Below are 25,806 nucleotides of genomic sequence, written 5' to 3' on the forward strand. Positions count from 1 at the left end.
TTTTATGCTTTTTATTTAAATCTGAAACTCGAAACTATGCTATGCAGAATGAACTTTAAAAAAGTAATTCTAGTTACATTGATCAAAAAGTAATTGAGTTGGGTTACTCAGTTACTTCATCTTATAAATAATTACTCAGTAAAATACCTATTCCAGAGAAAATACACACACACACGTTTCAGCATGCCCCGCCCACTTGACTCCCTGGCCAATCATGATCTCGAATCATGACCCGCATTTATAAACTGAAGTGAAGCGTCGCGATTTATACCAAGTAACTATAACAGGGTAGCTGTGGGGATAAAAGTAAATTGTTGTTATTACTGCGTTACTCAACTTCTAACATCGTAGATGCAATACTAACCTTTCGACGCGTCGGACTTTGCTCCTGTTTAAAAGAAAAGGTGTTTGTCAGGAAAACTGATCTTTAAAGTCGTCTGTAAATTCAGAGTCGTACCACATTTTGTTGGTAGATAAATCCGTTGAGTGAATTTTCTCCAAAACCCGAGTCACACCATCCGGTTCTTCCATCTCTACGCAAATCTGTGTGGGAAACAAAAGCAAACGGAAATAAAAAATGAACAAAGATGCTTCGTCATTAGGGAGCAAAATAAAAGTAATCAAAAACCGCTGTACCTCGTTTATCATTCTGTAAATAACCTGTGATTGATTAAATCTTTCAAGTAGTCTATTTATGACCATAACTACTGCTCGCCAGGTTTGCGACCAGTGTTCAGGGGGTGTGTTTGTCACTTGGGGGCGGTGATCTTTCAGGTTAATCTGATTGGCTGAAATTTGCATGTCAACCTGGCGATTAATCTGTAATCTGTCCAACACAAGAAGCCTTCAGGTCTGATCTGTTTGCTCAGATGTTAGATAGGATAATTTTTTTTTAAACGTGCTTGGATCATCGGTGACAAAACTGATAATATTTTTTACTTTACCTACATATCAACATTTTTAATTTGGCTGCAATAACAATTTTTTGTATTTAATTTTATAATGACCTCTGTATCTGGATTGGCTGCAGTGGATGGCTTTGACAAAAAGGCATCGACACCATTTAAATTCAATGCCTCCATCTTTTGTTTGTAGCTACTTCTGTTGCTTTTTGTCGGAATTAAACAATTAGTAAAACAATTTAAAACCAGAGATTCACAGAGTCCAGCATCCCCAAAAATGTAAAGAATCACCACCTTTTATACCAAATATTAGTCATTCTTATTTCGTACTCTGTTAGCAAGCGGCAGGAAGCTGATGAAAGACGCAACGGACGCCACCGCTTTCATGACCGTCATGACGAGGGACACCGACGCCTCGGAGGTCTCCACAGAGAGCAGCCGCTGCTCCAGCGCGCCGAGCTCTGAGACCCGCTGCAAACAAGAAGACGGCGCATGAAAACGGGGAATCCACAGATCAGAGACGCAAATTCAAATACTCACAGAGTTGCTCCACTTCATCAAACTTTTGTACATAACTTCCTGAAACAAGACGGAAGCATGAAAATACAAACTACTTTCATGTTAAGAAGTTTCCCTACCATGACAAAGGTGGATAAAGGTGGAAAGATTTCATGTAATCCATGGACACCAGTGAAGATCACAAATCATTGAAGAAAAAAGGTTCAGAGCACTGACTAGTGGGTCTAGATGACCCAACTCCCAATGTTAAAGTGCCTAGGATAGCACAAGGGTTGATGCAGACGGCGGCAGTGAGTCTGCATTATGGTAGATTTTTTAATATCTTCCGATATCGATACTGACAGTGATATATGGCTCATTCCTACCCCTGAAGACCGAACCTTTCCTGCTCAGTACAGTTTAAAAGAAATGAAAATCAGTTCTGGATCCCAAAACTCCTCAAAGTCGATTTTTTTTTTTGTGGATTCATCAGAAAGTAAGAAACGATGCTTCATGTGAAGCAGAGGAGGAAAACATTTTTTGTCCTTCATCCACTGAACGTTTTTTTTTCTCGTACTAAACTAATATTCACTGCAGAATAAAAGTTCTGAGGCTTTTGTCTCCATGAAGGTACGATAGCGTTTGCCTGTTCTCCAGACCTTTTGGAAATGTCCTACAGTCCTTAGTTAGAGAAAAGCTGGAGAACGCGACGTGAAAGACGGTCTCTACCTCACTGGATCCGGGATGCATGTCCTGAAGGACCAAGTGGACGTTGAGGTTGAAGCCTCTGACAGAAACGACGCCTCTGATGTGGTTCTGAAGAAAACTGAGGCAGGAGTCCCAGCTGGTGAAGAACACAAAAGCCTGAGGACACAGGTGAGGGGGGCGGGGTGATTCCTGCACTGTTCAGGTCTAATCCAACCAATAAAGCAAGACACTCGCTGAAGTCAAAACTAAAGACAGTCACATAGAGGGGAAGGGTTATAGTGATGAAGATGAGGGAGAGGAGTACCTAGTTTCCCCTCCCTTTGGGTTGTTTTCAAGTCTTCTGTTCATAAATAGAGAAAAAAAGTAGGGCTGTGACAGTTCTCCCACAGAGAGGCCGGTTATTTTTATCATAGGTAAACCTTAACTATGAGAAACAAAATGAGAAAAAAACTTCAGAAAGTCACAGTGTCTGATTTGTAAATTATGGTGCAAAATAAGTATTTGGTCATCTACAAACAAGCTTGATTTCTGGCTGTCACAGATGTGTAACTTCTTCTCTAGAGGATCCTCTGTCCTCCACTCTTTACCTGTATTAATGGCACCTGTTTGAACCGGGTCTCCGTATAAAGACACCTGTCCACAACCTCAAACAGTCACACTCCAAACTCCACAATGGCAAAGACCAAAGAGCTGTCTAAGGACACCAGAAACCAAAGTGTTGTGGATTTTCATAGTTGAGGTTCACCTATGATGTAAATTACAGGCCTCTCTCATCTTAAGTGGAAGAACTTGCACAATTGGTGGCTGACTAAATACCCTTTTGCCCCACTGTAGTTGAAATTGCACATTAGACATGTAGGGTCCGTTGGGGGAGGGGCACCCAGGACATAACGGCCAGCAAACAGGAGGTCCCCTCACAGCGCTCACCCCAACGATTTTTGACCGTTTGTGGGAGTCTGCTAAAGTCAACACTGAAGACGGTCACATAGAGGCAGCTCCTCACCCTCCTCTGCAGCGGCAGCACCGCGACGTTGTAGAGCAGCGTGCTGAGAGTCCCTCTGGGGAAATACCTCCACACCAGCTTTGCCACATCTTCCTGGGTGTAGTTCGCTTCTGGAAAACCCGTCAGCATGACGGTGGAAAACAGAGAAGCCCGACTGGAAACCTCCTAAGAACAGAGGTAACGTCCTTAAAGACCCGCTCCAATGAAAACGGTGTTTTTAACGTCTTCTTGTAGCGTTTTCTTCTCGTGATGGAGGACTTGTTTTTTTTTTTAACTCTTTATTTTTGTTTTCTCATCACAACACAAAACAAACATAACAACTCCCTGAAACAAGTTTGACCGTAAGTCCACATTCAGTTTAGTGTAAAGCAGGTAAAACATAAAAATTACAATTAAAAAAAACATTGATGCAAGATGTGACAAGCAGCTCAGTTAAACATATATTCATACAACCACAATCAAAGGTACCAGGAACAGTCACAACCCCAAATAGATTTTAACTGTGTGCCATCGACGTTCAAAGATATCTGATTTTAGTTGTAGCAATGCTGTCGTTTTTTCCATCAAATAAACGTGTTTGATTCTTTGTTTCCATTCAGTTACAGAAGGTGATGTTACATTTTTCCAATTACCTGTTATGGTTTTATTTGCGACCAGTAATAAAATGCGCATTATATATTTTTGATCAGCATCAAAGGAGCCAGTTTAGCTCGTGCTGGTTTGCGGCGCCTTCCATTCGTGAAACCCGGGTTCGACTCCGGTCTGCTCCCTGTTCCCTTCTCTACCTCTGCCGGTTCCAAGCCCGGTTTGAGAAGGTTGCGTCAGGAAGGGCATCCGGCGTAAAACATTGCCAAATTTACCATGCGACTTGTTCGCTGTGGCGACCCCTGATGGGAGAAGCCGAAAGTGGAAGAAGATCAAAGTCTTTTGGAAATACACCAAGCAGATACGACAGAGTACTTAAAGGAATGTCATGATTTACAATAGTTTCAATCTCCCTCTTATTATCTTTCCAAAATTCACAGATAGCTGGGCAATCAAAGAAAATATGTGTATGATCCCCAATTTTTCCACATTGCCTCCAACATAAAGCTGTGGATGAGCCCTCGGCAAAATTAGAAATCAACAGGGGTGTGTGAAAAAAAATCGCATTTTGATTTTCCAGTCAAACTCTTTCCATAGTTGGCTATTAATTCCTATATGGCTGTCCTCACACAGTTTATCCCATTGTTCATCTTCTATTATGCAGTTGGATTCCAATTCCCATTTTTCTTTGATATTATATGTATGCTGTCCGGTGGCAGTTGAGAGACTCTTATACAAGTTGGAAACATGTTTATGCGTTGGAAAGTTTTTTTCTGCGATTGTAGTAAAATATTGTTCTATGCAGTTTGGGGTTTTATTGATTCTGTCTCGCTCTTTGTGCTTCATGATGTAATGCCTGATTTGTAGATATTTATAAAAATCATTCGGCAGAAGACCAAATTGTCTTTGAAGCTGTGAAAAGAATTTGAGTTCTGTTCCATCGAAAAACTGGTTAAGAGTTATAAGGCCTTTAGTGGCCCATGTCTTAAAGGTGGGATCCCACATTGAAGGCGGAAAGTCTATATTACCGACAATAGGCATTGCTCTGGAAATTGACCCTGTGTCAAGTAGCATTTTTTTTACTAACGTCCATATCTTTAAAGTATGCTTGATCCAATTGTTTCCAATTTTGATTTTGTTGACACATTTTAGATCAGTAAATGGAAGAGTAGACAGCCGCACCCCTTTAGTTTCACCTTGTTCCACTTTAAACCATTTTACTTCCTCATCCTCTTTAATCCAGGCCACGATTGTCGTCAGCTGAGCTGCCCAATAGTAAAATTTTAGGTTGGTATAGCCAAACCTCCCTTATTTTTTGGCAAGAATAATGTTTTTAATCTAATTCTGGGTCTTTTTTGCTGCCGTATAAATTGAGTACCGTAAATTCCGGGTTATAAAGCGCACCCGATTACAAGCCGCACCCACCTATTTTAACGTGCTTAAATATTTTTGTACATACACAAGCCGCATCAGTATACAAGCCGCTGCCTCGACAAAGCGCGTCCTGACTACCAGAGTGTGCATGGCTCATTACCACACTGTGGGCAGGTACTGGCCTTGTCTCAAGCTCATGTATCTCATTACACCCACATCTGAAACGGCATGCACCTCTATTCTATTCTTCAGGTTCCTCAGTTATGGGTTTTTTTATTTGATTTTTTTTTTTTTTTAACTTATTGACAAACTAGGTATTATACATAAAATTACTAACAGTAACCATATAATCAACATTACATCCCTCAGTTATGATGAGGAAATTTACATCCGCGATCCCCCATTTCCCATGAGTCTTAGGGGCCAAAGGCGGGGCCAACGCCCGGCTCGCCACACTGTTGTTCGTGTTTAAGAATGAGCAAGGAGCAGCAGTGCATGGAGGGGTGAAAAGGAACAGCTCTCCTTCCACTTGTGTCGCGGCAGCATTATGGTACTAACGGGGCTGGTTAAAAAACATCAGTATCGTTCGTCAGAAGCTTCCTTTCACAACAAACACTTGTTGCTCCCCGGACGCCTCTGCGCTCCGCGCTCGCCAAGCGGGCTCCTTGTCTCCCCTTCCTATCCGAAAAGCTCACACGGCGGCTGTGAGCTTTTCAATGCAAAATTCCGCTCAGTCAGAAACCGTAAAAACGACCAAATGGATTTGTGTTTCCAGTCGTGTCCCGACAAAATAAAGGCTGATGTTATTCCCACATATTTACGTGCAGCCAGCCGAGTCACTATGACTCAGAGGTAAATACACTTCTGAGCATGCGCTGTTCTCTCCGTCACGCAGCTGACCGGCATTTCCATTTACTGATGGGGGATTTTTTCACGCCGCTTTTAACGATTGCTTTTAACTTGAAAGCTTTATCATATTGTAGCGGCGATCAAGTGCACGTTGGGTCTAATGGCACCAAAGGATTCTGGGATGCGGCCGGGCATGCGTGTTTCTTTTTGTTGAACCATGACTGAAGTGTCTAAGACCTGAAGTGATGTCAGTGCTGTTTGGCTGCTCAGAGGTGTGTTAAAAAAAATGACTTGTGCTTGGTGGTGGATGGTGCATACAAAACCATTCACTGAGCCCGAATGTTCGTACATGGCGGCCGCCAATCAAATCCATAAATTAGCCGCGTCACAGAATAAGCCGCAGGGCTGTGAGCGCAGGAAAAAAGTAGCGGCTTGTAGTCCGGAAATTACAGTAATCATTTTGTTTAACACATTGAAAGTTGACACCGGAATGTTTACCGCAAGAGATTGTGCTTCCTCGTCTTTTATTTTTGTTTCATTCATCCTCACTGCTTCTACTCTACCCAGAGATAGAGGTAAAATTTCCCAGCGGATCAGGTCATTCTTTTGGGTGGGCCACAATCCAGATGTCATAATTGCTTCTGATTTATTTTGGTTGATCTTATATCCTGAAATATTACCATAATTTTTTTAAACATTGCATAAGTCTTGGAATTGTTGTTTGAGGATTTTTCAAAAACAGTAATATATCATCCGCAAAAAGGGATATTTTATGATTCATCCCTCCCCCGTCTTCAATTCCCTCAATCTGGTCATCTTGGCGAATTGCCTGTGCAAAAGGCTCAATACTTAGAGAAAACAAAATGGGTGACAGTGAGTCACCCTGTCGGACTCCTCTCTCTATGTTAAAAAAAATCAGAGCAATGCCCGTTCACTCTGACTTTTGATCTAGGATTTTTGTACAGTAATTTGAACCAATTTACCAACTTCTCACCAAAACCCATTTCCATTAGTGTGTGTTCCAGGTACCGTAATTTCCGGACTATAAGCCGCTACTTTTTTCCTGCGCTTACAGCCCTGCGGCTTATTCAGTGACGCGGCTAATTTATGGATTTAATTGGCGGCCGCCATGTTCGTACTTTCGGACTTGGTGAATGGTTTGAATTCTCTATTTAACACCAAGCACAAGTCATTAGTTTTTAAACACACCTCTAAGCAGCCAAACAGCATGGACCTGACTTCAGGTCTTAGACACTTCAGTCATGGTTCAACAAAACGAAACACGCATGCCCGGCCGCATCCCAGAATCCTTTGGTGCCATTAGACCCAACGTGCACGTGATCGCCGCTACAATATGATGAAGCTTTAAAGTTAAAAGCAATCGTTAAAAACAGCGTGAAAAAGTCCACCATCACCAACGGGTTTGGAAAAGCCGGTCAGCTGCGTGACGGAGAGAACAGCGCATGCTCAGAAGGGAATTTACCTCTGAGTCATAGTGACTCGGCTGGCTGCACGTAAATATGTGGGAATAACATCAGCCTTTATTTTGTCGGGACACAACTGGAAACACAAATCCACGTGATCGTTTTAACGGTTTCTAAGGACTGAGCGGAATTTTGCATTTAAAAGCTCACAGCCGCCGTGTGAGATTTTTGGATAGGAAGGGGAGACAAGGAGCCCGCTTGGCGAGCGCGGAGCGCAGAGGCATCGGCGGAGCAACAGTGTTTGTTTTGGAAGGAAACTTCTGACGCTGAGGCGCGCGCTTTTCAGTCGCCGCTGCTTTATTTTACTGGTGTTTTTTTTTTTTAACCAGCCCTGTTAGTACCATAATGCTGCCGCGACACAAGCGGAAGGAGAGCTGTTCCTTTTCACCCCTCCATGCACTGCTGCTACTTGCTCATTCTTAAACACGTACAACAGTGTGACGAGCCGGGCGTTGGCCCCGCCTTTGGCCCCTAAGACTCATGGGAAATGGGGGATCGCGGATGTAAATTTCCTCATCATAACCGAGGGATGTAATGTTGATTATATGGTTACTGTTTGTAATTTTATGTGTGATACCTAGATTGTCAGCAAGTAAAAAAACAAAAAACAAAAAAAAAATAAAAAAACCATAACTGAGGAACTTGTGAACAGAATAGAGCTCCATGCTGTTTGGCAGATGTGGGTGTACTCAAATACAAGAGCCTTAGGCAAGGCTGACCCCTTCCACAGTGTGCTACTGAGTGACACTTATCCTAGGAGTCAGGACGTGATTTGCCAGGATGATCATGCTGCTTAATACATGCAGCTTGTACTCTGATGCGGCTTGTGTATGTACAAAACTAGTTAAACAGGTTAAAATGGGTGGGTGCGGCTTGTAATCGGGTGCGCTGTATAGTCCGGAATTTACGGTATTTCCAATCCACCTGATCGAAAGCTTTCTCTGCATCTAAGCTGAGAAGCATGGATGGTTGGGAACTTTTGGCCATTAGTGATTGTAAATTTAGAGCTCTCCTTACATTGTTTGTTCCTTGACGCCCCAAAATAAATCCCGTCTGGTCTGGATTTATAAGTTTCTTAATGTACTTTTTGATCCGGGTGGCTAGGATGGATGTTAATATTTTATAATCCACACACAAGAGGCTAATCGGGCGATAACTCGAACACTGTAGTGGATCTTTTCCCTCCTTATGTAAAACCGTGATAATTGCTTCTGATGGAGGACATTTATAAAGTAATTTAGCATTAAAACTGTATTTTTGACTATTTCTTAATCGTGAAATCGTTTGAAAAGGCTTTCAGTTGTGACGCAGCAACTGAAAGTCCTTCTGCTCCATTCTGATGCAGACCAACAGATTCATGAACGGCGCCGTTTTCCTCGTCTGACCTGGCTTCTGGCTCAAAACTGTACGTTTGGAAAGCCCCGATATTACTCGCCATTTTTGTCGCCCCGCTAATGTTAGCTTGGGGCGGTAAGGTAGCGGGAGAGAGTGTAAACAAAGGGATGATGGGATATCAATAATGCCGCCCACAACTCAGAGGAGAGAATTCCCGATGAACTACTGCGACTCTGCACAAACTTTGTCCTAAAAAAAGCAACATCCTTTTAGAATTTTGGCTAAAAACTTCGTAATCATAAATAAAAGACGACCGGGAAAGCTTTTACAATAGATCAAAATGTGATTGGCATAAAGACTATGACTTATGCCAGTTTGGACATACATTTTTGGGAGAATTTATGTACAAAAACTACATTTTCTTTCAGTTGAACCAAAGAAAGAGGATATCTTATGTTTTACTCAAGAACTACACTCATCAGGAGAAATGTTTCCAATGTTGATAATGTGTTTTTAAGTAAATATCTGCACATGTTGACCCTGAAATCCTTTTTTAGTGTCTTTTTAAGGTTCTCCTGAAGAATGCCATCAACACAAATGATAATAAGCTTTGGAAATCCTTACCTCAATGTCCCTCGCCTCCCTGATGGTCATATGATCTAACAAGGCAAACAAGTCGTTATTTTAAGATGATCTGGTTAAAATCACTTGAAAAGTTCTTTGTTTTCCATGTTTCACCGGGGATAATGAACCATGGAGACACCGTGGGGAACATATGGGGACTGGTTGTCATTGTGACCCAAAACGGTGCGGTACTGCCCTGCGGTACGGGTCTTCTCATCCGGACGGCCGTCTCAGCTGCACCAGCAGCCTCTCCGTTAGGAAGAACCTCTACCATTCTGGGTGCTGAAAAACAAGAAGACAAATGATCAAATCTGCATCACAAGTGGTTCAAGTCCAAAGCGGAACTGCATTAAAGACAGACGCTCTGCCGTGTGGAGGCTCTGCGGGATCTTCATTCTGTAGACTTTGTGATCAAAGCGCCACTTCAGGAGGCTGTACCACACTCCTAGCCGATCAGCGTCGCCGGCCGACTCAAACTCAACAAAAACCTGAAACGGAGAGACCAAATATTTAAATCTGCCGATTTGAGCTCACCTGGATACTCGTGTTACCTTATTGAGGAGCGGCAGGACGTTTCTGACTGAATCGATCGTACTCAACGCCTTCATGAGGCGTCCGGCTTCACGCTGGGAGATGCTCTTCATGTAGACGGTCCTTCCAGCATCTACCCTCACATCCTGAGTCAAACAGAGCAGCCGGTCATCCAAAAGACTAGAGGACTGAGAAGCTCCCCCTTAACCGGAGAGATTCTACTCTTCAGTCTGAAACATTGACTGTCTGGACAAATCCTACAAAACATTTGACAGATTTTTTGTAGCCTGCTTTTAAGCGTTGGGGTGTGGACTTCCAGCAAGCTCACTCCTGACTGGACAGACTGTTGCCAAAGAACAGCTGACTTGGGCCGACTGGAACCAATCTGTGCTTACTGACGACACCTCCAACATGGCGGCGTCCGTATCACAACAAACACGGCAACTGTATTGACAGTTTGGTTGGAGCCGGAGAAAAGTCCTTTTTGTTTATCAGATTTTGTGTAGTGTTCTCTCATTTATTGTGGTAGTTGCGTCCAAAAAAAACTCCACCATAGATGAAAGTTGCAAAGTAGTCCTTAATTTTTTTTTTTGGCTATAAACTGCTCACTACACACTTCAGATATGAATATTTGCGCATGCATTCTGTACAGGAGACACAGCATAACGGAGGTTGATTGACAACAATATACAGCCAATCAGGACGCAGAATATAATGCAGGGTAAAAAAAAATAAAAAAAAAATGCAACATTGCACTAAAAAAATTTTTTTTTTAAATAATCCACAAAAATCAAAAGGTGAACCGTGTTACAGCGAGGAAACACTGTAGCCCGCTTGGACTTCTTACATGGCAGTTGTTGCCATAGAAACGTAGACTCAGACCCATCCTGACTAATCACTCCTTCCCAACGGCGACTGAATTGACTTCATTTGGATGGAACCACGAAGTAAACCGTTTTCTCTGGGTGACGTCATAGTCCCTAACTCCACTTCTCAGATACAGTCAATGGTCTGTACTGAACTTTGCTCTGGTTAAAGTTTTAGTGCGGAAGATACTTACTGAACACATCTGCTTCATCAGGAATTTATAAAAGTCAAACTGAAACAGACATCACACGCGAAGGGTCAACGTCGTCCACACAGTCATAGACCTGAGGTCTAACTAATCCCACATTTACCGGGGTTCTTAGAATTCCCTTCACCACACGTAAACAAAGTCTGACGCCGTTAAGAAAGAAGCTCTTCCTCACAGAAACGTCCTTGAGGTTTTGCAGATCCACCACACTCTGCATGAGGGCAAAAGCCTGAAATCAGAGGATGGAACAATTTGCCACACATTAGAAGAAGAAGAAACTTTAGTTAACAAAGATTAAACAATTATACACCAAATAAAAACATTTCTAACCACGCGTGCCTGAGGAACCACATAGATGTTGTCGTCTCTGTATCTAAATCCAAACGGGATGAGGACGTTGGCGATGTCGTCTTCTGTGTAGCCGTCATCCTGACGATCTGGAAGGTTCGTTATGAGCAGGACGTTGTAACCGAGGGAAACCAGCTGGGATAAAGAGAAGATCGAGGTTCACGACTGTGCAGAAGCAACGAAAGGTCATAAGGTTCTCAGCTTCACTATTAAGCAAGACTAAAACTATAAATAAACCGTACTATAAAACATTAAACATCACTAGTGCCGGATGGTGGCCTGGAAGACCACTTTCAAAAGCTCATCTGAACTTCGTTTACTAAGTTGAAGACGTTTCCAAAGACGAAACGAAGTCCAGATGAGCTTCAACAGTTTTCTGCTGTCTGCAAGCACATTTGAAGAAATAAGAACAACTTTTACGAGACTTAAACCTTAAACACACTTGACAATGGGTCAATTTTGACCCGAACATATTATAAGGAAAAAAGTCCACTTGAATCAAGTTCCATTGTGGTAAACACCTAGATCTTCCTCGATGAAGGCTTGGTGCAACTTTTTTTTAAAGTTATCATCTAGTTGTTTTGGAGGGCCGATTAATTGAGGCCTTTCATACAAAGACCAAGAAAGTGGATCCTTCCTTCCTGGACGGACATACCTAAACAATCCATGGGACAAGTGGAGCTCTCCCAACTGTCTGTGGATGAATATCCCATTGGATGTTTGGTAATCAGATTTCTGGCAACAGCAGGAAGCAGGAAAAACAAGAGGCGGGCTGTTGGTCCGAGTTTGTTTCAGACAGACATAGTTGCAGCTCAACCACAAATCCAAGCCGACTGGGCAACGTCCTTGTGGTCTTTGAGCCGGTGGGAAAAATGGATGACTATTGGAGAGAAGACCGTCAGACCAATCAAGGACACAACTGGTAGACGGAAAAACCAGTCTGCTGGTGCCGATGATCTAATCTGACTTCTCCCAGGGTTTTGGACGTCTTGGTTCAAGACTCCTCCACTACACAGAGTGAAATTCAGATCATATGTAAAAGAACACCACCATGAAAAACACCATCTTGCTGCCTCTGGTATATGTACTTGTTCTGTATGGTGCTTCTTCCTCATGCAATCCTTATCTCTGGTTGATCTTGGTGTAGCATTTTACTGTCCAATGACGTTGAAAAGCCTTGAAATGCAACATAAACAAAAGCTATTATTATAAGCCTCTTCTATCCTTCGGGAAGACCCAGGTATTCCCAGCCCACTGAAAAGATGCAGCTTCCCCAGCGTTTAAGGGGAAGACTCCATCAGTTTGGTATAGGAATCAGACACACTACGAGTGTCCGCCCGAAACTGGTGGTTATGGTAGAAATCAATGTCAGGGTAATTCCAAAGCCTAAAAAAAAGGAACCCAACATTTACCTGCTGGCCACTCCACATTAAACCGTCACAACTGATGGGACTTTACCCTTTGATTGACCGATAAAATTGAAGGCCTCGTCTCTGCACTCTTCAAGACTCGTGGCCTCCTCACAAAGTCCACGTTTCTACAGAACCTATGCTGATCCATCACTGGATCTCAGCCATTCTCCTCCCCTCATCAGAGGAGAAATTCTGTCAACGTGATAAAATTCTTTCCTCCAAAGAACATCAACCAACATAAATTTTAAAAAAAAACAACGTACTCTCGCCGGCAGGACAGCTTCCATCTTCAGACACGCTGCATTGGTGAGTAAAAGACAAAAGACGATGAGTTTAAAAACAGATTTAGTGAAACAAAAAAAAAAATCAACTAAGCTGCCTCATCTCTTAGTTTCTGTGCCATTTCCTAAATGTTTTGACAACAGGAGTAAATCTAAAGAGGTCTTAAACTTTTTAGGGTTCTTACAGATTTTGTCTTGATGGAGTAACTTTCCAACCTGTTCTCCAACAGTCTGGAAAGGAACCACAGCTGGACGGGCCGATGCGTGGGTCACTCTGGGCCTTAAAACAGCTTTGGAATCGAAAGAAGAAAATATTGCAGCTTCATTTAATCATTTTGGTTTTTTAATTAGATAAATAGGAGCAGTTTTCCTCCTTGGTGGACAAAAAACATGTTTTTATAATATAATCCATTTTTCAATTAAAATGCTGAACGGCAGACATTGAGTTTAAATTTAACTATTATATAACTATATTCTCTCTCTCTCTCTCTCTCTCTCTCTCTCTCTCTCTCTCTCTCTCTCTCTCTCTCTCTCTCTCTCTCTCTCTCTCTCTCTCTCTCTCTCTCTCTCTCTCTCTCTCTCTCTCTCTCTCTCTCTCTCTCTCTCTCTCTCTCTCTCTCTCTCTCTCTCTCTCTCTCTCTCTCTCTCTCTCTCTCTCTCTCTCTCTCTCTCTCTCTCTCTCTCTCTCTCTCTCTACGTCATTAGCCATCAGCCAATGGAAAAATACGGACATCTTTATAGATTCACTGTGTTCTGATGAGGAAAACTTGGGATGATTTATAAAAAATAAATGTACATAAATCTTTTCAACTGACAAATCATTTCATCCCAATGCCTTGTGGTCTATATTCAACAATCTAGTGAGCATCTGTTTTTTCGCTGAGACTTCTGGAAAAATGTCAGGACACTGGATTTTGACATTACAGATTCGGACACTTGGTGCACTAAGTAGAGAGTAAATGCAGGCATATCCCTAAACAACCATCTGTGAGTCACCAAACCTAAAGTGACTAAATGAAATGGGTTTGCTTGACCTTTGACCCTGTTGAAATGCTGCCATATTGGGACATGAAAACAGCACAGACTGCGCGATGAAAAAGAAATAAACTCTGCATTTAGACTTTCTTTAGTGGATGCTTTTTTTTTTTTATCCACAGCACGTTCCCATTCAATTAGCCAAGGATTCACATTCATCAGAACCCCTCACCTTCTTCGGTCTTCTTCATCTCCACTCTTCTGACCTCATCCTCTGCTTCAGCCGAGCTTCCTGCCGCTCGCTCCTCCATCTGCACAGCTCCGCTGTCTTTTCCTGATGCCGAATTGCTGCTGGCGTTCGGCTCCATATCGATGCGCTCGCTCCATAAACTCTGCAGACGCTCTTTAAAGATGTTCAAGCTGAAAGCAAAAATATTTAAAGTTCTGGGAAATAAAATCTGAATTTTTTTTAATTGTAATTTAGCTAAATTGTTTCTAAATTAACATTTTGTAAATTTCCATCACAGATCTTATAAGCAATTTTCAATATTAAGATACATTGTTAAGAGTAGTAGAAACTCACGAGGAGACGCTCTTTACTTTGTTCCTGGATTAGAAAAAAAAACAACGTGATCTAAAGTCCGACAGTCGCAGCGTAAATATGAACATAAACGCACCAAATATGAGTCCTGGATGAAATGTTTGCTGAGATTTTCTGCACCACTCTGGTTACATCTGTGGGTTCAGATAATTCGATGCAGATCTGTCAAAAGAACAGGAATGAAAATAACATCACAATTAGTTCAATTAATTAAAGTTTAAAATGAACCATTTATGTTGGCTTTTAACACCTAATCTTAATCAAATTGTTGTTCGTTTAGTTTGAATCTTTGTGCATCAGCGTACAGGAGTTTCCCTTTTTAATTCATGTATTTGTAACATTTACATGCAAATTAAAGTTATAAATAAAGCCTTCAGAAAATGAACTTAGAATAAAAACACAAAAATTCAACTTTTATGGCAATAATGGCTTCAATTAAAAATATCCTGCCACGGGCGGCCGTGGTGCTGATCGGAAGATCGCAGGTTCAATTCCCAGCTTTTCCGCCCATGTGTTGAAGTGTCTTTGGGCAAGACACTCAACCCACCTTGCCTCTGGTGGACGGTTGGCGCCAGTGTTCAGCAGCGGAGCCGCCACCAGTGTGTGAGTGTGTGTGTGTGACTGAGTGAATGGGTTTATGAATGAAAAGCGCGTTGGTCCCTCAAGGAAGGTAGAAAGCGCTAAAAAAGGAAATGCCATTTACTAACTAAATATTTAACTAAATGTTTAGTTTGGAAAACTAAATGTTTAATTTTTCTTAAAAAATAACTATTTAATTAAATAATTACAAGAAATAATTAATAAAATGTTTAGATTTGACCAAAATATTAATTTACCAAACAAAACATTTAAGCTTCGGAACATTATATTACTTTATTACTTTAAATTTACTTTGGAGTTAAATGTTTACCTTCAAATTAAACATTTAGCTAACATGCTAATTAACTTGCCAATAGGCAGAAATCCAGCTTTTATTTTTGTAGTCCATTTTTGCTTATTGGCAAGTTTATTTGCTTGTAAGCTAAATATTTAGTTTGGAGGTAAAACATGTTGCTCTAAACTAAATATTTAGTTATAAAGATAAATGTTTAATTTGGATTTGATACATTTATTTAACAAAGAAATATTTAGTTACATAGCTTAAATGCTTAGTTTGGAAAATAAATATTCAGGTCATTTATATTGCAAACTAAATGTTTAATTTCATAAAATATAATATTTATGTATCAGTTTAAATTAAATATTTAGCTTTTTGACCAAATATTTAGTTACTAAATGTAGCATTTATAAATAAATGAATTAAAAGGTGAAAATATGCATTTGAAAAATAAAACCTGACTTGATCGTCTGTGTATCTGTGTCCATTTTTAAAATCATCTTTATGAATAACATTTATTTTTATGAAATTCTACCAAAAAAAGTTAATTAAAATTAATTTTAAAGAGACTATCTCACAGTATTGGCAAAGATTAATTGCATAAAAGCTAAATAAAATAAATCAAATTTCAGCTCATCTGCCCCTCGTTTCTGAAATAACATCAACAACCACTAGATGGCAGTAGGATTGTTTCATGCTATAAAGCAGATACAAAAAGACATCAACATAAATTTCAATTAAGGAGCGTCTTCCTTGTTGCTAGATTAGTCATAAATCTAATCATTATTAGTTAAATTCAGTCGACTTCAGATGCTAAGACTCACCTTCAAGACGTCTTCTGGATGAATGACATCGTTACTGACTTGTTTCAGGGCAAACATTTATGGATTAAACCCAAAATTATTTTCAAACTAGCCTAAATTAAATTTAAAAAAATGAAGTAAATAAGAACACAAAGTAAGAAAGATAAATGTGAATCTTTTTCATTTTTAAAAACCTCAACAGATCTTTCTGTAAATCTGTTTACCAGCAGAGGTGAGAAGACTGCTTCCTCGCTGATCTAAACGTCAAACGTCTGTCTCTTGTGTGGTCATACCCTGTTGGCCAGAGGCAGGAAACCTTCAAAGGGCGCCACTGCTGCCACGGCCTCCATGACCATCATGACGAGGCCCACAGACGCCTCCGAGGTCTCCACGCAGAGCAGCCGCTCCTCCAGAGACTCCAGCTCTGGAACGGGCTGCAAAACGGCCGTTGGAAGACGCAGCTTTCACCGACCGGAGACGTGAAAACGTAGAGAGAGAGGACTTACGGAGCTGCTCCACTTCATCAGAGTTTGGTACATGACCTCCTGCAGAGACACAGACCCCAAGACCCACTCTAGTGAAAACAGTGTTCCTAACGTGGTCTTGGGGCATTTATCTGATGAAAAAGAAAATGAAGCTTCTTATTGCATATATGAGCATAAAGTTCATAGTGTTGTGAATGAACAAAAAAAGGCTACTTAAAAAACTATAGCTTTTTTTTACATTATGGTTGAAAACGCCATAATTATAAATAACAGAGCACTGGGAACGCTTTGAAGAGAGATCAAACGATGATCGGCGTGGGACTTCAACTGCTGCCCAATGGTCAAGTTGGGTTTGGCACTGGAAAAACCCCAGATTCATGTAAATGTACCCCTGCATCATTTCAGAAGGTTGGGTTCGTTACCTCACTATATGCAGGCTGCATGTCCTCCAAGACCAAGTGAACGCTGAGGACGCAGCCTCTGACGGAAACACGCTCCGAGATGTGGCTCCTAAGAAACCGGCAGCACGAGTCCCAGTCGTTGAAATGCACGAAAGCCTGGAAAGGTTTGGAGACAGAAATACGACGGTAAATCCCCAAAGACGCCTCCGTTTCCGTGGATGTGAAGGTCGTCACCCGTCTCTGCAATGGGAGGACCGTCACGTCGTAGAGTAAAGAGCGAAGGGTCCGTTGGGGGAGATGGGGCCAAACCAGCTTGGCGACGTCCTGGTGCGTGAAGTTCCCTCGAGGCAAACCCGTCATCAGGACGGTGGAGGAGGGGAAACGGGGAGACGGAGCGTTCTACGCGAAACAGAGAATTCAGAACCACTGGAACTTAAAGCTCGGCGTTCAACAGAACCGTGTTCACCTCAACGTCCCCCATCCCTTCCACCGTCAGGTAATCTAGGAGTCAACAGACCGCAGAGTTGATCAGGTTAGCAGAAAAAAACTAAAAGGTTCTCCGTCTGTTCTCACCTGGAATAATGAACCAAGGCCAGTTGGTTGGGAAAATAAAGGGATTGGCCGTCATGGTGACCCAAAAGGGTGGCGCACTGCCATGTGGGACGTCTCCACTTGCGTTTGGGATCACTGGTCCCGCTAAAACGTTCACTGCCCGTTCTGGTGCTGCTCACAAGGAAAATGAGTAATTTAGTAAAGAAGTGCATAATGTATTGAAACCATCGTCTGACCATTTGCTCTAAAATGCCATCGATGGGAAAGAAAAAACAAATTCTGACTTTATCGATGAAGAAAAAACGGTTACCGTCGACAAGCCAAACAAAGGCTTAGAAAGAATAGAATAGAAAATCAATGGCTTTTGGTGCAGAGGTAGAGCGGTCAACCTATTACTGGAAGGTTGCCGGTTCCCACCTTGCCCGCCCGTGTATTGAAGTGTTCTTGAGCAAAACAAAACCCCGCATTGGTGGAAGATGTGACACGTTGGCACCATCAGTGTGGTGAGTGAATGGAACAATGGATGTAAAGGACTTTTGGACTTGAAGTAGACAAGTGCTGCACGGCGGCTCTTGGTTGTACAAATAACCTGCGATACACGAAATCTGTGACGTTTTGTTTTTTTGACAACGATTCTAGACGTTTTAAGGCTCTAAAACTCCTCACTAGTCACTTTATAGCCTCAAATGTCCCTAGTCCCTACAATGGGAGGGGGAGGGAAAGAATTCAGATTGGGCCTAAATCTTTATCCGATATGTTTTGTTGATTATGATCTTCTGTTCTAACTTAAGTTATAACCCTTGTTGACGTGCCTCCGGGCACGTTAACGTTGGGAGTGGGGGTCATCTGAACCATTCAAAATGTAATAGATGAAATAGTAGGAATCATGGTTTGATCAGGGAGTTGATGATCCATGAATCCAAACACCACATCAGAAACCGTCTATGGTCCTACAAAAGATTTCAAAGATTTTTTATTGTCAGTGTATTTCTACAGCGAAATTCCGTTGGCATTCAGTCAAAAAGAAGTAAGCATCAAAGAATAAATAAAAAATATAAGAATATAAAAAATCCGTAAAAACGTTAAGAAGCTTTAAATAAGACTGTCATGATAAATTAAACAGCTTTATTGCACATATAGTTGTGTGTTGTACTGAGGGGTGTCTGTGATGGATAAGATTTAAGTCAGTGGGAGATGGAAAGCGGGGGGGGGGGGGGGGGGTGATGGAGACTACAGCTCTGGGGAAGAAGCTGCATTTCAGTCTATTTGTCCTTGTTTTTCAAACCCGTTACGCCAACATTTATGTTTTTATTGGGAAACAAACTCACGCGCCGGCGTCCTGCTGCTCTGTGGGATCTTCATCCTGTAGATGCTGTAAACTGGAGACGGATTCAGGAGGCTGAACCAGACGCCCAGACGATCGGCGCCACTCATGGATTCAAACTCCACCAACGCCTTCAAAGGGAGACGGACGGGGCATGAGGCGGCACCAGAGATGAAGGACGTGTTCGGCGGCTGGCGGCCGCTGCATTACCTTGTTGAGCAGAGGCAGGAAGTTCTTCAGGGAACCGATGGCTGTCAGCGTTTCTCTGAGCTCTCTGGCCTCGCTGGGTGAGATGTTCTGGACGAAAACGGTCCTCGAACCGTCGTCTTTCACCCTCTTCTCAAAGAACAGGGGGAGAGAATTAATCCACCAGTAGATCAAATGGAAAACTGGGATTTATAGAAAGAGATTTATTCTTTTAGGCTGATTTATTATTATTTAGAAGAGAAAAACGCCAATAATGTGCAGACGAGTGAAACGCTGGAAGAATCCTGCTTTGTTCGGAGAAAAAGTAGGTTTAAGACGACGTACTCACCACGTGAACCTTTTTCATGAGGGATTTATAAAACCCAAACTGAAAGACACAGAAGGTTGGATTCAAACATAAGCAGACGGGAGGATAAAACACCTACAGCTTCAAACAGAGAGATCTTCATCGGTCTATGCCACGGTGTGAGTGAATACTCAATCCTGATTGGCTGCAGGCTTTTGCTCACATAGCCCAGATGTTCCATATCACTCCGCTGACCTAAACGACAGTTGGTTTTCCAACATAGGTTCATTTGACCATTTTGAAAATGCAGCAGAAGAGAAAGAGGAAGAAATATGACACGAGAAGGAATTGAGCTATTTAAACTACATCACAAACACTTCCTCATCTGGACAAAAACAAGCGGTAAGACGTTAATTTTCTCTCATCGGATGTTTTATTTAACACGTCATGATCATCAGCATAGATGTGTCTTTCCTTTGCCACTGCAGTTGAGGTCGCTAACACGTCAAAGTGTCGCACCACACATCAAGCAGTCTGTTTAAAACTTACAATACTACACTGAGTACTATCTATTCTTTTGTAAGTTACCATTACATAAGAGGGGTAATGCCCTTTGTGGTGTCCATTAAGTATGGGGTACTGGCCGACAACATGTGCTTTATCAGAACCTCTTTTTTAGGCGTGCATTGTCACTTTTTAATGCACACGTAGCAGTCAATCAGAATGGAGTACAATGGTACAACAGAATAATAATAATAATAATAATAATAAACTTTATTTGTATAGCACCTTTTTCAAGATAAAAATAGCAAAGTGCTTCACAGTAAAACATGGTAAAACACTATAAAACACAGTAAAACACAGAATACAGAGAAAATTAAGCTAAAGCAATTTTTAAAAGATAGTGTTTTCTTTTAAAAAGCAGCTAAAAACCTGAGTCTGCAGATCTGAGGCTGAGAGAAAGAGAGTTCCAGAGGGATGGAGCCACTGCTGCAAAGGCTCTGTCACCTTTAGTTTTTAACCGGGTTCTCTTAACAACCAGCAAACCCTGGTCACATGACCTCAGGGACCTGCTGGGAGTGTACGGCTGCAAAAGGTCTTTTATGTAGACCGGTGCTTGGCTACTGAGAGTTGTGTACGTTAAAACCAGGATTTTAAAATCCACTCGATGGCTGATAGGGAGCCAGTGCAGCTGGATTAACAACGGGGTGACGTGTGAAAACTTGGATGATTTAGTTAAAAGCCTAGCAGCAGCGTTCTGGACAACCTGGAGCCGTTGTAAAGATTCTTTGCTCAAGTATGTGAAGATGGAGAAGCAATAATCAAGACGAGATGAAATAAAAGCGTGGATGAGCAGCTCCAACTCAGAACGTGACACAATTGGACTCAGTTTTGGAACGGTTTTTTAGATGATAAAAACAAGAACGTACAAGTGAGTCAAGGGATAAAACCGGGTCTAGAGTTACCCAGAGGTTCCTGACAAACGGCTTGATAAAGGAAGCAAGTGGACCAAACCACTGGACTATCTGGAGGAGGCAACTGTCAGGAGCACAGACTAGGACCTCAGTTTTAGCTTCATTTAGTTGGAGAAAATTATCATTCATCCAACTTTTGACTGAATCCAGACACCTGCGTAAAATCTGTATTTTAAAAACATCCTGCGGTTTAAAAAGACACATAGAGCTGAATATCATCAGCATAAAAATGATAAGAAACATCGTTAAAAGTTAACGGACCTCAAGGAAACAACCATTATCTGGTTCCGGCTTCTGTGTCTTTATTTCTGATAATTGCTTACCTCGTCGAGCATTATCCCCAACTTAAAAGATGGTAAAAACTGGATTATGCCAACTATGTGAAGAGAAAAAGAAGTTTCTATCTTTTGATCTACTGTTTAAACGTTCCTTGTGGTCTTCTATTTATGGTTCTGACATTTTTAGCCCAAATTAAAAAACAAAACAAAAACCTTTTGCTAGGACATAGTTTCTGCAGAGCGGCGGTAGTTTATTATTATAAATTCCTCTCCAAGTTGTAGGTGGGACTGATGACCCTGAGACCCTCCCGCCTGAGAGCTCTCCGTTTACACCCTCTCCCACTAGCTTACAGCCCTTCACAACTCCAAGCCAACATTAGCGGTTCAACAAAAATGGCGAGCAATACTGGAGGTAAACGATGACACATCGATAAGTGAATCTGGACCACAAGGCATTGCGTTTGAATGATTTGTCATTTAAAAGCAACGTATGATGCTGAATCCTCAAGTTTTCATCATCTGAACATGCTGGATTCATAAACAGTCTTTTTTTAAAGTTCACATTTATCAGATTAAGGGTTTACAAACAAACAAAAAACTAGTGAGCATGTACCTGAAATGCATAAACGTCCAGAAAACGAGATAGTCCCGCCCTATATAGTCTTTTTTTAGGGGTTATGTTGTCATAAGGGAATTCAGAGAAATCTTTCAACCTTCAGGAAGTACTAAAAACCTTAAAAACCCCAAAACCAAATGGTTCAGCAGAGAAAACCTGCTTACAGGTGTGGTCGAAATCCTGCTGATCACCGCGTGCAAACCAAGCCGGGAACCTTTGAGCATCAAGTCCTCCTTGCTAGAAAACGCGATGATGCTCCTGACGCTGTCGGCACACGGCATGACCGCGAAAGCCTGCGAGGAAGGAAACAACCACGGACGAAAGCGTCAGACGGTTTCAAACTCCTTAAAGCTTCGTGGAAGCTGGCTCCTACCAGACACGCCTGAGGAAGGACATAGAGGCCTCTGCTGGAGGGTTTGAATCCGAACGGGCAGAGCAGTTGGGTCACGTCCTCCTCGGTGTAGCGGCCGTCCGCGTACTCAGGCAGACCAGTGATTAACAGCAGACGAGTGTGGAGACGAGAAAACTGGAAACAGGAGCACACTCATAACAACTCCAGACCACAAACATCACAACCACCTTCCTAAAGATTGACATTTTAGAACTTTATGGCATTTATGGGAGTAAATCTGGGGAAATTTTGCTATCAGCAGCACATCAAACAAGACGTAAAACAACTAAAGGGCTTATTTAAGCCTTTTAGAGGAAACTTTATCCATATGTAATATTTTACCTTTGGCACACTAAAGAACACACTTTTTATGACATAGGATTAATTTTTGCAGATCATTTTCCTAGCCGGAAGTAAAATAACTTATTCTCTGAGGCTCCGCCTTTCTCTCCATGTGGGTGCCGCCCATTTCATGACATCAACTTAGAGTCGGCCTCGGCAGCGTGTCTGCGTTTCTCCCACGAAAACAAACAACATCCAAACTGTTCCAAAGATGGATGTGCATTTTGTGCGTTTAAAAATAAAGCGTTTTCGCCGATCAGCACGGAGAAACTGGGTGTGTGTGTTAGGCTGGGGGCGGGGCTGGCAGCGCAGACTCTTCCTGGAAGGGGTGGTTCCTCACTTTGTGATGTCACAATGTGAGAAACAACTCGTTTTCGTGGATTGGGAGGGGCTGGTGCTCAGAGTGCAGGTTTTTAGATTGAAGTGATTTTCTCTTTAAGTATTTTTTTATTCATTTAGAAAAATTTGGTTCCGTTTTTCAATTTTGGCGTACATATACAAAAAGAAAGTTTATTTTCTTAATCTGATAGAAAATATTGATATTAGTGTTCCAACTACTGTCAAGCTCCACTCACAGTGGGGTTGTGACATTCTACAACGCGCATTTAGGCTCATGTGTTCACACTGGGCAAGCAGGAAGGGGCTTCTTCTTCCTTTGCTACTGTTTACCAGCCGTCGCCTCTATGAAGTGATATGTGTGCCAAAACAACAAAAGAGAACAAAAATCATTGAAATAAAAAAATTTTACATTTCAAACAAAATGTTCAGTTTTAGATACTAAACCTTTAAAGTAGTAAATGAAACTATTAAAGTTTGCTGCTGAATTCTGTATAGAATCTAGACCAATCAGCATGGTCCGTCTTGTCTGTGATTGGCTGTTTGGTGGCACAAGTATTACGCAAACCTTTCGAATCCAAAATCAAAGACGGGGAGAAGATCGAGATGAGAGACGGCGCATCCGAAAACGTTTGTCACAAACGCAAAAATGGGTTTTGTAAGCAGAGAAAAAGAATTTAAGTGTGCTCACACAAATCTCGTGATTCTTTTTCCAGACTTCTTCTTTCACAGCTCTATTCCGATATATTAAAAATTTTAGGTCATATTTCCAACCGGGCACATACCGCAGTTATTCATTTTTCCTCCATTATCCGTTTTCAAATCCTGAGTTAAAGGGGACGTCCTCCATTCGTCTCTACCAAATCCAAGTCCCTGATTGGTTTCACTTTCATGGCGCGTTCAATGGCTGCGGGTTTTTTACGTAGAATCTAAAAACAGTTGTACAAACGTGCGTAGCTATGCATAAATGCAGGAATTTTGAAGGTGACAGCCCAAAACACACATTTTACAGTAAGAGTGGACGCCTGAAAGCGCTTTGCAGAGGGCGGTGTGAACGTGGCATCAGCTTTGTTTGCTAAGAATAAATAAATGAAGATGAATCAATTCCTAAAGAAACAATTTTATTCATCAACATCGATGAATAAGTTTTCCTTTTAAGTAATTCTTCTGCTTTATTTCAGGAATTAAATCCAGTAGGTTTTGTCTTCTTTTGTGAGGGTTACTCCGTTTTTGGTGCATTTATTACAAACATTATTTCATTTTCTCATTTATTGAGTTTATTTCACTTGTTTAGTCACAAATAAATAAATAAAAAATGTATAAATAAATATGTATTCATTCAAACATCATTTTGTTAATTTTAGAAAATTTTGCTTTAATGAGATTTAAAAAAAATAGAAAATTAAAGGCATCAAATGGGCGAACAAAGACGGATTTGGTTTATTTCGAGTCATTTCAGGCGATAGAAACAGAAAAAAAGTGACTGAAAGTTATTTTGTGATCTCCGACCAAAAGTGAATTTATTATCAGTGTTTTGTGGGGAAATGAATGATAATGTAATGCATCTATGAAGCCTTGATAAATAAAATTAGGACCATCTACATTACAGGAAGATTTAACATTTCTAATGTCACAAACAGTGACGTGTATTGATCAAAATGTACAATAATCAGCATTTGAAGTCTGTCTAATAGGTTATCTGTCAGAGGTGTGGAACATAAATACAGTTTTAATGTACAGTGAATCACAATTAACCTCATTAGGTATAAACTTACTTTTGATGACATGACGGCGTTCTGACTGAGACAACCTGCAGAGACAAAACCCTGAGTGACGTCTGCGAAACGTCCGACGTTCACGGATTCTTTCCTTTCTTACGGAATCTGGTTGGATGCAGCAGTTCAGACAGCCGTTCTCCAACGGTCAGAGACGAGGCAGCGGCCGAGGGTTTGAAACCCACCTGCTGCTGCGGCAACGCCTCCCTCTGGGTTTTCACTGCAGCGAGAAAGTTAGGGATTGTATTTAATTCTAAAAGATAAAAATCTGATGTTTCTCAAGATATTTTCACATTTGTTTTGAAATCATTTGTTTGGGAATACATTTTTAGTGTTTTTAAAAAATAATTTGTGTTTTCAAGCTGATAGGAAATTAAACACCACAGCATAAGTTCCTAGTAAATTGGGCTCCGCCTCCTCCGCGTAGAGCAAAAAAGCTGCAGAGACGGCAGGGACCGTCAACAAAGTACACCGAAACAATCGACTGAATTTTTTATCAACGACTCACAACAATCAAAACTACAACATTAAAACTTGTTGCTGTCAATGCAAATTCAAAATAAAGTAATCATTACTCTAGTGCTGTAAACCACAACTGTCAGTCATGTGATTTTTGATATTTTTCCCTTGCCCCCCCCCACCCAGTTTGATTTCTGAAACATTATTATTGTTGGTGAAGTTTTCAGGTATTAACAGAAATAAAACAGTAAAAAAAAGTTAATTTCTATAAAAGTCTCTAAAAGAAAAGTTGGTTTGTAGTAAATGAAATATGAAAATGTCAAAAATTTTGTTTCAAACAAAAATGATTTAAAAAAAAACCAATTACATTGATACGGTGGTTTAGCCAAACAAGGAAATAATAAATGAAAATAAACTTTTTGTCTTTTAATTTTACAAAAAGCCGCGAGTGCAGATGGTCAACAGACCCCTCCCACACCCAGAAGCCTCTGCAGCAGGTTAACCACCTGGAGCCACATTCCCAGCTACAAAAGGTTGAAAAACATTCAAAAGTATTTCTTTCAAACGTAAAAATAATGTAACCTGTGCATCACTTTTATAAATCTGACATTTTT

General features: G+C 41.2%; 1 protein-coding gene across 3 annotated transcripts in view; it reads right to left on the minus strand.

The window, feature by feature from the left end:
- Window positions 1-25,806, minus strand: part of LOC105356355 (uncharacterized) — a 71,853-nt gene that overhangs the window by 37,300 nt on the left and 8,747 nt on the right. For 2 of the 3 annotated variants that reach the window (XM_078935743.1, XM_011487295.4), the window contains exons 10-40: window positions 24,837-24,953; window positions 24,734-24,768; window positions 22,263-22,415; window positions 22,054-22,182; window positions 19,563-19,601; window positions 19,238-19,363; window positions 19,032-19,158; window positions 17,725-17,874; window positions 17,618-17,652; window positions 17,386-17,550; window positions 17,173-17,307; window positions 16,772-16,810; window positions 16,559-16,699; window positions 14,662-14,747; window positions 14,568-14,591; window positions 14,217-14,404; window positions 13,195-13,299; window positions 12,992-13,026; window positions 11,299-11,451; window positions 11,072-11,197; window positions 10,954-10,992; window positions 9,914-10,039; window positions 9,724-9,850; window positions 9,477-9,644; window positions 9,363-9,397; window positions 3,112-3,276; window positions 2,130-2,264; window positions 1,443-1,481; window positions 1,233-1,373; window positions 458-543; window positions 365-388 (exon numbers count right to left, since the gene is read on the minus strand). In XM_078935743.1, coding sequence (XP_078791869.1) covers window positions 365-388; window positions 458-543; window positions 1,233-1,373; window positions 1,443-1,481; window positions 2,130-2,264; window positions 3,112-3,276; window positions 9,363-9,397; window positions 9,477-9,644; window positions 9,724-9,850; window positions 9,914-10,039; window positions 10,954-10,992; window positions 11,072-11,197; window positions 11,299-11,451; window positions 12,992-13,026; window positions 13,195-13,299; window positions 14,217-14,404; window positions 14,568-14,591; window positions 14,662-14,747; window positions 16,559-16,699; window positions 16,772-16,810; window positions 17,173-17,307; window positions 17,386-17,550; window positions 17,618-17,652; window positions 17,725-17,874; window positions 19,032-19,158; window positions 19,238-19,363; window positions 19,563-19,601; window positions 22,054-22,182; window positions 22,263-22,415; window positions 24,734-24,768; window positions 24,837-24,953 — 3,193 coding nt within the window. The remainder of the gene's footprint in view (window positions 1-364; window positions 389-457; window positions 544-1,232; window positions 1,374-1,442; window positions 1,482-2,129; window positions 2,265-3,111; window positions 3,277-9,362; window positions 9,398-9,476; window positions 9,645-9,723; window positions 9,851-9,913; window positions 10,040-10,953; window positions 10,993-11,071; window positions 11,198-11,298; window positions 11,452-12,991; window positions 13,027-13,194; window positions 13,300-14,216; window positions 14,405-14,567; window positions 14,592-14,661; window positions 14,748-16,558; window positions 16,700-16,771; window positions 16,811-17,172; window positions 17,308-17,385; window positions 17,551-17,617; window positions 17,653-17,724; window positions 17,875-19,031; window positions 19,159-19,237; window positions 19,364-19,562; window positions 19,602-22,053; window positions 22,183-22,262; window positions 22,416-24,733; window positions 24,769-24,836; window positions 24,954-25,806) is intronic. The other variant, XM_078935744.1, reaches the window with a different exon arrangement.

The sequence above is a fragment of the Oryzias latipes genome, chromosome 18 (genome assembly GCF_053564925.1).
Source record: "Oryzias latipes strain Hd-rR chromosome 18, Olatipes_Hd-rR_3.1".
In the NCBI taxonomy this organism is placed as follows: Eukaryota; Metazoa; Chordata; class Actinopteri; order Beloniformes; family Adrianichthyidae; genus Oryzias; species Oryzias latipes.